This window comes from Idiotropiscis lumnitzeri, chromosome 14 (assembly GCF_059441095.1).
Source record: "Idiotropiscis lumnitzeri isolate Australia: NSW breed Sydney's pygmy pipehorse chromosome 14, RoL_Ilum_1.0, whole genome shotgun sequence".
Lineage (NCBI taxonomy): Eukaryota > Metazoa > Chordata > Actinopteri > Syngnathiformes > Syngnathidae > Idiotropiscis > Idiotropiscis lumnitzeri.
Genome location: NC_142404.1, coordinates 15,221,016 through 15,235,936, shown reverse-complemented (window position 1 = coordinate 15,235,936; position 14,921 = coordinate 15,221,016). Strand labels below are relative to the sequence as shown.

The following is a 14,921-nucleotide window of genomic DNA, read 5'->3' as shown; positions in this document are numbered from 1 at the left end:
GTACGTGCCCACTTCCTGTGTAACACTCAGTAGCACCTTCATCCATCCTTGGCTTAAAGTCTGTGACTTCATCTGGTAGTGATCCATACTCCACTCATCCTCCACCTCCCGTACTATTAGCACTTCCTTTTCTCTCTTTTTTTTTTTAAACCTGCCTTTTTTTTGTTAAATCGAAATCTCATAATTCCTCATGTAACTCAAAACATCAGCATTTTTATCCATCTAATCAGCTGAAATATAGATTGTGTACACGCACGCACACCCCCGCACACACACACACACACACACACACACATATATATATATATATATATATATATATATATATATGTTTAATTATTTAGCAAATGGGCAGAATAATTAAATTGATTTATTTCTAAAATTACTAAAATTACTACTAAAATTAAACGCTAAAATTTAACGCAAATCATGTACTAAAATTTAACACAAATCGTGTCATTAAAACAAAAAAAAAAAAAGGCATTTCAATTGGTGTGAGCACTTGACCTCACTAAGAACCCGCTCAGCCTTCGATCGAACGCTCCATAGTTGTGGAATTCCTGTTTTTGCTGCTTTTTGACCGGGCGTTGCACCATAGTACTGCTACAAGAGGAAGTTTGAGGAGAGTAGGGGTCACTACCTCGTGATTCCCGACACACCCGAGCAGCTCCATCACAAGGAGGCTTCGGAACTGCAAAGCATAGTAAGTTCTACAGAAAAAAGGGGGAAAAAAACAGCCTTGGAAAAACCTCAGATGTCTGAAGTATTTGTACTAGATTACTTCCAAGCACTGTTACTTAGCTAAATGTAATCCAAGTATTTATTTCATTGCTTCTCCAAGCGTAGTGATAAAAATATTGGTGTGAACAGGTGAAGTACAAGGAGAAGTACGAGAAGGAGAGGGGCAGGGCCATGCTGGACTTCGAGACGCCAACATACGTGACGGCCAAGGAGGCGCAGCACATGCAAAGCCAGGTAAGCGTGTTTGCACGTGTAAGGTGTGGTCTGCTCTTAACGTGTGCAGGGTGAAAACGAAAGCAGTGAAGGAGGACGCGACGTGATCATCCAGTTTCAATGTCTGTTTTATGTCATCACTGTTTTTGGTCCACAGTATGAATTGATTGCGTCGAAAGGTGCGCGTTAGGATTTTGTCATATTTTGAAAGAAATTTAGCTTTTGCTTTAGTTTTTTAAATATTTAAAATATTTTCCTTTTTTTATTGTATATTCATTATTTGTAATTTTTAAACATCTTTTATTTAAATGTAATCAGTATGAATATTTATTTTTTCAATTCAGTGGCTAATCAGAAAATTATAAAATATTTTATTGTATTTTTTTAATTTTTTTAATTTGGAATAAAATCAGCAGAAATATTTGTTTTATCTAACAGAATATAGTTATTTTTATGTTTGGATTATTTTTTAAAAAACACAACATACATTATAATTCTCTGGTACACACTCACATGCACAGAGCGGCGGCAGGTATGTATGTGACGTGTGTGTGTGTGTGTGTGTGTGTGTTCTTGTCTTATGTTTGCGGCCACTAGAAAGAGTATAAGAAGGATTTTGAGGAGACCATGAGGGGCAAGAACCTCTCGGGCTTGGAAGTCACGCCCGCCATGATACATGTCAGACATGCCACCAAAATAGCCAGTGAGGTAACCAAAGGACCACCTGACCCCCAGAGTACCTCTACCTTCATCTCACCCACACCCCCACCTCCCCTATAATCATACTAGCTCACAACCACACCCCTTGTTTCTCTCACATCACCATTTTTTTGTGACTCAACAGACTTTCTACACACTAAACACAAAATGCTAATGAAGTAGCACGAAAGGTGTTTCCTGGCTTTGGTAACCTCAACATAGAGACGACTAGATTTTAAGTCACAGTGCGGAACCGCAACAATCCAGCCCAACAAGTTAACGCTACAAGTGCACCTTATGAAAAACGTATCGGAAAAAATACGCTTTATTTGTACGGTGAGTAGCTACTGAAGGCTAAGGGTCGGTTTGTGTAACCTATGTTCTAAATTATTTCTGTATATTGCGGTGGTTCGATACAGCACACTTATCCATCCATCCATTATCCTGCCACCGAAGCGTTCCAACATGAGACGTTTCAAAACCGTTTTCTATATCATAAACGTAACCTAAATTTAAAGAAAAAATAAATAAATTGATGGTTGAATATCTACATTTTGGCTTTCCAGTTACGCACTGTTGATTTAAATCTGCCCCCACAACTCCGCAGCCCACCCTTTTCCCCTATTTACGAAGAACCTTCAGCCAAAGGGCTGTCGTGTGTTTGGTTGGTGTGTCCGTGTCAGTTACACTTGCATGTTACTTCACGACAATTTAATCACATGTTCCAGAATCTCCATGTCAACCTGCATCCACTTTCACTTTGATCCCTTTCCCTTTGCAGCCGCATGCACCGTGGATTTGTATGATGTTGTTGAAGTGAAAGTCGTCTTTCCATGCTGTCTGATCCAATGTTGATTCACAGTTGGTGATCAGGATTCTTGCCAAAGTCACTGGTGTCTCCCTTCCAAATTGGACGTTTATTGGCTCTCACCACAGGGGGGGGGGGGTAGTGATGCCCGGTGACTTTGCGCTGGACTTGTTTTTTCTTTGCCTGGCCTGCCCTCCGCAGTCTCTCTGTTCTTTTTCCATCCTGTAGAAAGAGTACAGGAAGGATCTAGAGGAGGGCGTGAAGGGTAAAGGGCTAACTGTGCTGGAGGAAACTCCCGAGCTTTTGAGAGCAAGGAATGCCACTCAAATCCTGTGTGAGGTACGACCGACTGGCCGGCTGGCGGGACGACGGGCGTCCGAGCCTTTTTAAATATGCTTGACTGCACCACTAAAAATAAACGGCAAACACTTATGTCACTGCTTGATCATCACTAACATTTGAGCCATCTTTTCTCTTTAAAAAAAAAAAAATGAGAGTGTTCACTTATCTTATCTCTTCTATTTTTAACACCCACCATCATGCCTAAGAATTCTAAAACTACTGATATCCTGACTAGACACCCAAAGGACAATTTTGGTTTTGCAGCCTCCCCTCGCCTCAACCTCCCTCGCTCAGTGTGATTGAATAGAAAAACTTTCTTTGGCCACCTCTAATCCAGGAATTTTTTTTTTCTTCTTCGCCTGACGTTTGCAGAGAGAGTACAAGAAGTCGCTGGAGCACGAGATTAAGGGCAAGGGATTGTTGGCGTTGGCGAACGACACCCCAGACTTCATGCGGGCGAGGAACGCTACCGACATTCTCAGTCAGGTCACGATCAATCAATTAATTAATGTTTCCATGGATAAACACGGATTTATGTTCTACATAAACATCTTTACCCGATCGGCTGTCTCAGGATTATCCTGAGTAATTATCCTGCGTTGTTGGGGTGTGTCAAGAGGCATTTTTCCTCCCAGATTTTCCCGGAAAATAGTCAGTGCCGACAGTCGTAAATGTTGAACTTGTTCAATACTCATACTCACTACATAAAAAAATCATGCCGATTTGTGATCGGGAATATTGAACAGGTTCAACAGTTATAATGTCCGCCACTAACTCTTTTGCTTTTCCAATGTGAATATGTTGAGCTGGAAATTCGTTATTTTCAAGAGTTGTTATTGCGCCACAATATTCCGATAATCTCGATTTTTCCGTCCGTCAGATCAAGTACAAGCACACGGCCGAGATGGACCGAGCCAGCTACACCACCGTCATCGACACTCCAGATATCATCCACGCTCAGCAGATGAAGAACATCATCAGCCAGGTGGATTGTCCGCCACCCGCCTGATCCCGATCTCGGGTCCCCGGGCAAAACCTGAATGTGGTTGTCCCAACAGAAAAAGTACAAAGAAGAGGCGGAGAAGACCATGTCCCAATATGTCCCTGTTCTCGACACGCCTGAGATGCAGAGAGTCCGTGAGAACCAGAAAAACTTCAGCACTGTAAGTACAATTGGCGTTGTGGTTCTCAAACTGTGGCAAGGGGGCCCTTCGGGATCTGAGAGAAATAACTTGGGGGTCAATTTGACAAAAGAAGTCTTCGAACAATTTTTTTTTTTTGCTTTGTTTTTTTCGAGAATAGGCAACTTTTGAGGCCCGTGATGCATGGTATTTCTGTTTTATTGAAATTTGGCAAAATAAGACAATTCTCGTAAGCTTACAACTTGTGTTCTCTAAAAATGTTTAATTTCATATATAACACTTATTATTGTTCCCCTAACTTATTTTTTTTCTCGAAAATAGGCAATTCTTAATCCTGACGTTTTTTAAGGGTGCAGATAATAACGAATAGAAATTAGGATTATGAGTAAGTGAATCCTTAGAAGAATTTATCTCCTGTAAAGGGTCCCTGGATTCAAAATGCTTGTGAATGTACCCGGTCCTCACTTTGCTCTGTGAATTTACCATAATCATTAATCGATATAAATACTTGTTATTTATATGAGTTGTAAGAGTATGAATGTTGAGTCTTTTCTTTTTTCTTTTAATTGTGTGTTTTCTCCCCGTAGCTTCAGTACCAGACTGACCTAAAACACATCATAATGGGCAAAGGGTCTGCTGTAATCACCCCTGAAATTCTTCGCGTTAAAGAAAATACAAAGAATTTCAGCTTGGTATCTACTCCACCATATATCATTTAACACTGACTCTTAACACGTTTTTTTTCTTCTTCGCTCTTCATCTTTAACCAGACCTTAATCTGCCCATCCGTGTGTTTTTTTTTTTTTTTTAAATAATGACATCATTGTGTTATCAACGCAACGCCGCTAACCCTTTGCTACGGTGTGGTGATGGTGTTCATGCAACGGTACCTCGACTTACTCGTTCAATTTGTTATGTGACCAAGCTTGGAACTCCATTTATTTGTATATCAAATAAATGTTCTCAATTAATGAATTGAAATTTAGGTAATCCACTCCTGGCATCTTCATAAAGGTGCATTTTTTTTGTGTTTTAATAAACTAAAATAACTCTATTGTACTAAGACACAATCAAACATAATATATAATAGACTGAAATTTTACCTCATTGCACAATAAAAAAAAAAAATCCACCAAGCTTACAGTTTATCAACTTAAAAATTCCGTAAATCGAGGGACCTTTGCATATTTATCTGTTTGTCCAAATATTTGTTTATCTATAGAAGCCCTCAACTGTGAGGTAAGTCCTACAACATGGTACAAACTGACAACAGCTGCTCGGACACCTCAAATTCGTCCAAGTTTTCTGGTCCCGAACAAAGGATCAGACTATTTATTGCTTCTTCTTTCACTTCTCATCCATCCACAAAAAAAAAAAAAAGATTCAGTACAAAGACGATTTGGGAGGAGGAACAGCTTTGCCCGAAACCCCCGAGATGGAAAGAGTTAAACGAAACCAGAGGAACGTTAGCACGGTACTCCACCTCGAGTCCTTCTTTGAGACATCCCTCCATATTTCCCTCAAAATATGACATTACTCTTCCCTTGACTTCCATTTTAATCCAGTTCCCCCTAAACGTGGGATTTCCTCAACTTGTTTTTTCTCCATTAACCATGTTTGTTAATTGGTTCCTGAAAATCTGCATAGACCCGATAACTTGTGGAAACCAGTTGTTGGCTCAATTCGAAACCAGGTCGGAAGAGGACTTTTTTTTAAGCGGTCCAAGGCTTTGAGTAAGGAAAACTTGTATTGTTTTAGTTTTGCTGAATTTGGGCTTACGCTGCACAATTTTAAACGTCATACAATTCAGTGATCACTGTTCCATTTAAGTCTTGTCGGCGCAAGCTTTCAAATTGTTGCAGACTGACAAAACAAATCACGAAAAAGAAGCCGTATGGATTTAGACCGTTAGTGTAGTTTGCGAGGGAACGTCGTGAAGAACTGCCGTTTGCCCAAATTTGCTGCTTCAAACTAGAATGAGACTTGAGAGCAGTAGATGAGTATGTTGCATATGCTTTTTTTTCATTGATTTATTTATTTGAACTCAAGATCCAAAAATGTATCTTATGGCTCTTAAACATACCACATCCTAACGGTTTTGGAGAGGACACTCTGTTATGGATTTAATGATTTCCAAACTGGTTCACGCAAGTTAATAACCTCAATTACTTCCCTTCTTTCTCTCTCTCACTCTCACAATTAAACAATTAATCCAATCTAAAAACTGGACTGACTCCCAAAAACCAACCGTAGCTTCCTGTATTGCAATGGACACTAATGTTGTCGTCTTTGTGAGGGTTGTCTTTGACTTTGAACCTGTGTGACATTTTTGCAACGGGCAGATTCAGTACAAGGATTCTCTGAGTCAAGGCACAGCCATACCAGATCTTCCCGAGATGAAGCGGGTCCGAGAAACCCAGAAGAATATCAGCTCGGTAGACGAACAATCTCCTTATGATCCCTACTCTTTCCCCACCCTACAATCTTCTCCCACTCCCAACTCGGAAATCCAGTTCTCTTCCATCCTAACTCAAATTCTTGCATCATCACACCTCCTTCTTGACCGGTGTTTGACTTTGTTTGGAACTGACTTTGTAACATTTTGCAATGGGCAGATACAGTACAAGGATTCTCAGAGTCAAGCCACGACCATACCAGACCTCCCCGAGGTGAAGCGGGTCAGAGAAACGCAGAAGAATATCAGCTCGGTAGACGAACGATTTCCTTCTCTTACCTCCTTCCAGTCATCATCACCCCCTGAAATCCTCTGACCTTCCCCAAATGCCTTTCTCAACTTGGAAGGGCAACACTTCACATCTTTCATCCTAACTAAGATTCTCGTGGCATCCTCCTCCCTCTTGACCAATGTTGGATGTTGTTTGGAACTGACTTTTCTCAAAATTACAAACCCTTCCATATTTTCAAAAAATAATCCGCCCGCTTTAAATTTTTTTTATATCGACGACAAGTTCCTGACCAACGTTGTTGATATCATCTGGTCCGGACGAAGGTATCAACAATTCGTCAGGTTTTAGTCTCGTTGATGTTTCACATGTTGAGTCAGTCAGTGGCGACATATCTTTGGAGATTGGACTGTCAAACAAGTGCAAAGAAAGAAACGTGGAGATTTGCCGACAGACTACTACCGCCAAAGGACGGTATGGATAACTATTTGTCACGTTGGCAGCTGACCCTGTCATTGTCTTGAATTTTAGCACGTACGAAATCTGATCCCTAAAAGTTCAACAGAATGCCGCATATGATTAGTCTGTTCTTCAAACAGACGATAGAATGTGGCAATCGCGGCACAAATTTCAGTATCAGTGCTTCCCGGGTCCAAATTACTTTCTCATTCCAAGCTTTAATACAAAGTAGACGAGGCACGCCTGCATTAGAGTCGGCCGGCCAAAGAGTCCGCGTACTGATAGTTTTCGGGAACGATCTCGCTTTTTACATACGTAACAAGTTCAGTCTTGTTCTCCCGAATCATAAACTCTAAGCTGCCTGTGTTGCTGTTGACACTAACTTTGTGAGTGAATGCCTGGAGATGTTTGTGAGGGTTGTCTTTGACTTTGTGACATTTTGCAACGGGCAGATACAGTACAAGGATGCTCAGAGTCAAGCCACGGCCATACCAGACCTCCCCGAGGTGAAGCGGGTCCGAGAAACGCAGAAGAATATCAGCTCGGTAGACGAACAATCTCCTTATGTCCTGCTAGTCTTACCTCCTTCCGGTCATCATCACCCCCTGAAATCCTCTGACCTTCCCCAAATGCCTTTCTCAACTTGGAAGGGCAACACTTCACATCTTTCATCCTAACTAAGATTCTCGTGGCATCCTCCTCCCTCTTGACCGATGTTGGCTGTTGTTTGGAACTGACTTTTCTCCAAATTATAAACCCTTCCATATTTTCTCAAATAATCCGCCTGCTTAATTTTTTTTTGTATCGATGACAAGTTCCTGACCAACGTTGTTGATATCATGTGGTCCGTGTGAAGGTATCAACTATTTGTCAGGTTTTAGCCTCGTCGATGTTTTACATGTTGAATCAGTCAGTAGCGACATAATGTCTTTGGAGATTGGACGAGAAACAAGTAACAAGTTCAGTCTTGTTCTTCCGAATCATAAACTCTAAGATGCCTGCATTGATGTTGACACTAACTTTGTGAGTGAATGCCTGGAGATGTTTGCGAGGGTTGTCTTTGACTTTGTGACATTTTGCAACGGGCAGATACAGTACAAGGATGCTCAGAGTCAAGCCACGGCCATACCAGACCTCCCCGAGGTGAAGCGGGTCCGAGAAACACAGAAGAATATCAGCTCGGTAGACGAACAATCTCCTTATATCCTGCTAGTCTTACCTCCTTCCGGTCATCATCACCCCCTGAAATCCTCTGACCTTCCCCAAATGCCTTTCCCAACTTGGAAGGGCAGCACTTCACAACTTTAATCCTAACTAAGATTCTCGTGGCATCCTCCTCCCTCTTGACCAATGTTGGCTGTTGTTTGGAACTGACTTTTCTCCAAGTTATAAACCCTTCCATATTTTCTCAAATAATCCGCCCGCATGAAATTTTTTATTTATTTTTTTTATATCAACGACAAGTTCCTGACCAACGTTGTTGATCTTTTCTGGTCAGGACGAAGGTATGAACAGTTCGACAGGTTTTAGTTTCGTCGATGTTTCACATGTTGAGTCAGTCAGTGGCGACATAATGTCTTTGGAGACTGGACTAGAAACAAGTAACAAGTTCAGTCTTGTTCTCCTGAATCATAAACTCTAAACTGCCTGTGTTGCTGTTGACACTAACTTTGTGAGTGAATGCCTGGACATGTTTGCGAGGGTTGTCTTTGACTTTGTGACATTTTGCAACGGGCAGATACAGTACAAGGATTCTCAGAGTCAAGCCACGGCCATACCAGACCTCCCCGAGGTGAAGCGGGTCCGAGAAACGCAGAAGAATATCAGCTCGGTAGACGAACGATCTCCTTCTCTTACCTCCTTGCAGTCATCATCACCCCCTGAAATCATCTGACCTTCCCCAAATGCCTTTCCCAATTTGGAAGGGCAGCATTTCACCTCTTTCATCCTAACTAAGATTCCCGTGGCATCCTCCTCCCTCTTGACCAATGTTGGCTGTTGTTTGGAACTGACTTGTCTCAAAATTATAATCCCCTCCATATTTTCGCAAATAATCCACCTGCTTGAAATCTTTCAGAAAGATCCCGACCGATACTGTGGATAAAACTGGCTGGTCATCAAATCTGAAAGGATTCAAAGACAGGTCCACACGATTGACAGCCTTTAGATTTCCCAAAATGGCTGCTTCAAACCAAAATGACGGCGTTCTTGTTCAATTTTGTACATAGCTTCCTTGAAACTTGGATTGACATGTCCACCTAACTTGCTGATTAGTGGCACAATCCCCTAACATTTCTAACAAATCGAACCCTGGAATTCACCCAAAATGGCTGCTTCAAACCAGTACAGCCAACTTCCTCTTTCATGTTGATTAGTGAGACAGATTCAAAGATTCCAGATTCCCAACTTTCTTACAAAATATGAGACTCGAATTTACAGTTTTAAAAAAAATGGCTGACTTCCTGTTCAAGTTCAGTATCGATTCTTGATACTTTTTCATGCATTCTGTTTTGGTCGGCATGTCCACACTGGTATCGGGTGGCAATTTATTTATTCCTAACTTTTTAGGACCGTGACCTAGTCAAAATACTTTAACCCCAAACTGCTTTTATGCCTTTAAATCAGCATAATTAATATTAAGAGGAGCACAATAACAAAACAATTGTAGATGACCAAGCCAGCTTTGTACCTCAAAACCACAGTTCCGGTTGGGTGCTATGCTTAGAAGCCACCTTGAATGTCACCAACATGTTTGACTTTTTTGTCTCGTTCCAAAGCTGCAATACAAGGAAGACGTGGGACGAGGCACATCTGTGTCGGCGACGCCAGAGATGGAACGCGTTAGACGCAATCAGCAAAATATTAGCACGGTATCCCGAAAAGAGTGAACCCCGACCTCCTCCCTGGCTCATTTCACTCCCCTTAAAAAAGTCACCATAACAACTTTCTCTCCAGTCTGATCCAAAGTGTCACCTGACATTATAACCCCAGGGCTAACACGCTACTTCATTTCCCAGGATGTAAAAAAAAAAAAAAAGCTTAATGTCCCATTGTGGTGGTCTTTGGTGCTCTGCTTTGTTGTCTTCTTTTTTTTTTTTTTAAATGTATTTTTAACGGACGCTTGCTCTTGACCTTCTTGCGAAGAAATGCAGACTCTCCAGACTGCCGCACGGCAAAACTGGATAATTTCCTAACTTTTAATAGAATATCAGCCCTGGAATTATCTCAAAATGTTCAACTTCCTGCTGAATTGTAGTTTTTGAGACTTTTCTGTTCAACCGGTCACAATAGACATGTCCACCAAATTTCATGTTGACCGGTTAATCTGCTGTCTGGGGCTGATTATTGGTTTTGTTTTGGTTTTTTTGTCATTTAAAAGATGCTTTATATCCCGTTGTTGCATTTTTTTTGGTGCTGTGCTGTGTTGTCTTTTTTTTAGAATCTTGTTTATTTTTGGTGGGGGTCTCTTAACTGACGCCTGCTCTGTACCTTCTCGGGGTAGATCAAATACAGGGACTCCCTGGATCGCGGCACGGCCATTCCTGACCTGCCGGAAGTGAAGCGGGTCAAACAGACCCAGAGGCACATCAGCTCGGTAGTGGAACGCTACTTCTAAAGTGTGTGTGCTCCTAACAAGCGTGGACAGTAGCGCCACCTAGCGATCATTCGCTTCACTTGCCAATCTAATCACGGTCTTGCTTCATTCAAAGGCTCAGACTTTCCTCTTCATGAACCATCTTCATTTCTTCAACCCAAATGCAGACTTCCATCTCCTCTTAAGTCGCCATCCCATCCTCTAACCTCCCACTTATAGTGCCACTTGACCGCAAATGTCAAGTTCGAAGTAGTCTGCTCATGTGTGATGAATGCGTTTGAGACCATCACCTTGAATAACTCCGGAGCAAGGGTGGGCAAAAAGCTGCATTTTATTTTTAGATAAAGACAAAAAATGCAATTAGAATTACTGGACTTCGAATAATTTCATTGAATTAAATGTTCCGTTGGTCCGGTATGGGCCGACTTTGCCCACCCCTGCTCTACGGGACCAGTTTCTCAAGCTTTCTAAGCAGTCCTATAGTTTTGTGATGGTGACGTTTTTTTCCTGCTACTCAATATCTAACTCCCACCCCCCTTCTGCCCCATTTCAGGTGTTATATAAGGACAGCTCGGCCAAGGGAACCCCCGTGGTGTTTACTCCAGAGATGGAGCGGGTCAAACGGAACCAAGAGAACATTAGCTCGGTACCTTGAGAAGCACAGCAAGAATTTCAATCTTCTTCTTCTTCCTCCTCCTTCATGCAACTTTAACCCCTTTGTCTTACATTAACAAACATGTCGTCCTGGTCAAGTCCAAGTCCAGTGTGCAGGATTTGGTGCCTTCGGTGCAGCTATAAATCTTTCATAGTCAATTACAGTCAACCCGCACCTACTCGTGAAATTTTCTGTAGAAAGACTACGTGATGAAAACTCAAGGGTAATAGACTTCTCAAGATGAAGCCGTGTTTAGATAGATAGAGATAGCCAACCAACGAAGATGACGAGTCCTTTCGGATATCTCAGGATAGTCGAGTAAAATAGGTTATGAAATGGCAAATGGAAAAGTAGCAATTGGTATTTTTACAGGTGCATATGTAATCAGCGAAACCAACCCTGACTTTTAGTGTAAGTTATGTTTGCAACAGTTTTGAAATAACGTTAAGTCGTAGAGACGGGCGTTTTCATGTACTTACAAAAATGTCCGAAAAGGCTTAAATGTGCATGCCAAGCCCGTAGGTGGCGGTGTGACTTTCAGAAGAAAAACACTGCAAAAACATGATTTATTGAACGTGATAAATGCTTTTGTGGGGGAATTTAGTACTCGCCAATTTTTGCTATTTAGATCAGGACTTCATAATCACCCTAGACTGAAAAGATTAATATCCTTAGATAATGTCCCTTTTAAAAACTTTACTTTGAGAAGAGTTTTCAAATGTGTACTTCAACCACAAAACGTCCCACTTAGCGCTGTTAGCATCCTTGCACGATTATGAAGTCTCAAAGCCCCCCCAGTAATGAATCCTCAACCACTGCTGCTAAATCCTTCACACTGGTTCTTGGTATTCATTCCTTGCAACTCCCCGCTAGTCATTTTAAGCCCACAGCTGAGGCATATGTGTACTTCCTAGGCACTCACCTCTTGTCGTCCAGTGCCATGTCCTCTTTCCCTCCATTCTGTCCTGCTGCTGAACTTTTTGGGACTTGCCATCACCTTTTAAATACATTAATTCATTCATCTTGTATCGCAGTAACATCTCGGGTCGCTCTTGTCAGTCAGTGTCTCCTGTCGCTAGCAACTGTGCTAATGGCTATGCTAAGAATTTGCTTTAAGGGGGAAAGGAAAAGAAAAAAAAAATCACATCACCGGGCGTCCATGCTTTCCCGGCAGGTGCTGTATTCCGACAGTTTCCGCAAGCAGGTCCAGGGCAAGGCCGCCTTCGTTCTGGACACTCCGGAGATGAGACGTGTCAGGGAGACCCAACGCAACATATCTGGAGTAAGCCATGTGGTTATTTCTCGGGGGATACAATCTCGCAGAGGTGGGAGTAAGTCACTTGTATGCGAGTCATGAGTAGGTCTCAAGTCTTCACCTTCGACCGAATTTATGCAAAAATAAGTAAGCGAGTTAAGACGACTCCCCCAATGAATTCCAAGCTGGTCATACAGTAGGTCTAGTCGGCTCTCATGAATACCAAGTCAAATTCAAGTGAAGTATTTTATACGTTTTAGCTCAAACTTTCCAAAGTCCTAAAATTGGCATTTAAGTCTGACTGGAGTCAAGTCATGTGACTCGAGTCCCCCACCTCTGATACGCTGACGAAACACATTTGGCAAACACAACCTGTGTTTAAGGTGCGCTACCACGAGGACTTTGAAAGGACCAAGGGCAGCTTCACACCCACCACCACCGACCTGATAACGGAGCGCGTGAAGAAGAACACCCAGGACTTCAGCGACATCAGCTACCGTGGCATCCAGAGGCGCGTGGTAGAGATGGAAAGGAGACGCGCCGTCGAGCATGACCAGGAGACTATTACCGGTGAGACATGTTGCGATGGGCCGGGTTTACGGTACGTGTTAGGACCTTCATTTACGAGTTTGATTTGCGCCAAATCAATTTTACCCGGCAATGCTCTAAAATTAACTACTCGAAAGCTGACAGCGGAGTGCGCGCCTACCACGTCTGCCTCCCAGTCCCAGTTTCTGGGTTTGAAATTAGGCTTCGATCAGCGCGTCTGAAATTGATGATTTGATTTGGCTACCTTACGCTCCTTTAGATCTGCGAGTGTGGCGTACCAACCCTGGTTCGGTGTTTGACTACGACCCGGCCGAAGACAATATCCAGTCCAGGAGTCTGCACCTGATGTCAGGTAAGTTGAGCATTGTAGATACTTGATGTTAACTGCAGTGGCTATCTGATGAACATGTGCAAGATATAGGGACATTTTTTTTTGGGAGTGGATACAGAATAAACCAAATAAGGTGTCCAGAAAACTGGTGTGGGCTCCTGTTTAAACAAGCTTGTCTGGTCTGTGGTCCTTGAGAACATTTGCGGAAAAAGTGAGTCTCTAATTCTACTGTTTCACCCTAGTCCAAGCCCAGCGTCGCAGCAAAGAACACTCCCGCTCCACCAGCGCCCTGAGTGGTATGGCTGACGAGAAATCCGAGATCTCCCAAGACCCCGACCACCACTTGTCCCTCTACAGCAACGGCTATGGCACCACCTCTGGATTTGTCACCTCCTCTGGATTTGTCACCTCCTCTATGGGTGAGGTTCAAATAAATGACCACAACCCTGTTTGACTGGTGACTCATAAACACGAGCGCCTATGCTGTTTCTTAGCAGGTTACCAACATGCCAAGACGGTGGAGCTGCAGCAGAGGTCTTCGTCCGTGGCCACCCAGCAGACCACCGTGTCCTCCATCCCCTCGCACCCCTCTACCACCGGGGTACGTAACATATATTTATTTGTACGTCCTCTGAAATACCAAAAACGGTCCTAACACTTTGATCCGGTTGCAGAAAACGGTGCGCGCCATGTATGACTACCTGGCGGCCGACAGCGATGAGGTTTCCTTCAAGGACAGTGACGTCATCGTTAACGTGCAGTCCATCGATGAGGGCTGGATGTACGGAACTGTGCAGCGCACCGGCAAGACCGGCATGCTGCCCGCCAACTACGTGGAGGCCGTTTAAACGTCAAAAAGCATGTGGGAAAATGTGTGCCGAGTGTTTGTGGAGTTTGTCGCCCGTATGTTAGTTTGTGTCGCCTGAGAAGCCCAAAATCCGATTTGATTCTTTTCGAGATGACCTTGATTCACTCTCCGGTACAGCCTGACCCATTACTGTGTATAAATGAAAAACAAAAAAATAATATATATCGTCAGTGTTGTATGGAGTGAGTGAACCTATCGGCTAAGACTACTTGCTATACGTTTAATGATGTCACGCATTGAATGATGTACACCCTCCACGATCACAGCACTCTTGAGTTGTAAGAGAAAAATCTCCATTGTTTCCGTCCTTTAAACTCTGACCACTAACTAGCCCACTAACTAGTACAATAGTAGTACTAGTAGAACACTACGAGTACAAGTACTAGTCCAGTGTGTGTTTTGGTTTTTGATGGCAAAGTGTAACCCTTCGCCTGTAGCTAATAAAGCCAAGTTCCTGCAATACTCCGCCTGTCTTACCTTTTCCTTTGGTAGAAATTCAATATTTTTTTTTGTTTTTGTGTAGAACAACGTGTACTTACTTAACTTTCTAAGATATTGGAGCTACAATTACATTTGGCAT

The 14,921-nt window shown here is 42.6% G+C and overlaps 1 protein-coding gene across 1 annotated transcript in view; it reads left to right on the top strand.

Annotated features, from left to right (window-relative positions):
* The window catches only part of neb (nebulin), a 57,821-nt gene extending 43,018 nt beyond the window's left edge, over nucleotides 1-14,803 (top strand). The window contains exons 119-139 of the mRNA XM_088315387.1: nucleotides 599-703; nucleotides 871-975; nucleotides 1,552-1,662; nucleotides 2,690-2,800; nucleotides 3,176-3,289; nucleotides 3,684-3,788; nucleotides 3,862-3,966; nucleotides 4,533-4,637; nucleotides 5,327-5,419; nucleotides 6,288-6,380; nucleotides 7,541-7,633; nucleotides 8,827-8,919; nucleotides 9,866-9,958; nucleotides 10,591-10,683; nucleotides 11,237-11,329; nucleotides 12,513-12,620; nucleotides 12,977-13,163; nucleotides 13,402-13,494; nucleotides 13,716-13,892; nucleotides 13,971-14,074; nucleotides 14,148-14,803. Coding sequence (XP_088171513.1) covers nucleotides 599-703; nucleotides 871-975; nucleotides 1,552-1,662; nucleotides 2,690-2,800; nucleotides 3,176-3,289; nucleotides 3,684-3,788; nucleotides 3,862-3,966; nucleotides 4,533-4,637; nucleotides 5,327-5,419; nucleotides 6,288-6,380; nucleotides 7,541-7,633; nucleotides 8,827-8,919; nucleotides 9,866-9,958; nucleotides 10,591-10,683; nucleotides 11,237-11,329; nucleotides 12,513-12,620; nucleotides 12,977-13,163; nucleotides 13,402-13,494; nucleotides 13,716-13,892; nucleotides 13,971-14,074; nucleotides 14,148-14,321 — 2,355 coding nt within the window. The 3' untranslated portion in view covers nucleotides 14,322-14,803. The remainder of the gene's footprint in view (nucleotides 1-598; nucleotides 704-870; nucleotides 976-1,551; nucleotides 1,663-2,689; nucleotides 2,801-3,175; nucleotides 3,290-3,683; nucleotides 3,789-3,861; nucleotides 3,967-4,532; nucleotides 4,638-5,326; nucleotides 5,420-6,287; nucleotides 6,381-7,540; nucleotides 7,634-8,826; nucleotides 8,920-9,865; nucleotides 9,959-10,590; nucleotides 10,684-11,236; nucleotides 11,330-12,512; nucleotides 12,621-12,976; nucleotides 13,164-13,401; nucleotides 13,495-13,715; nucleotides 13,893-13,970; nucleotides 14,075-14,147) is intronic.
* The last annotated feature ends 118 nt before the right edge of the window (nucleotides 14,804-14,921 follow it).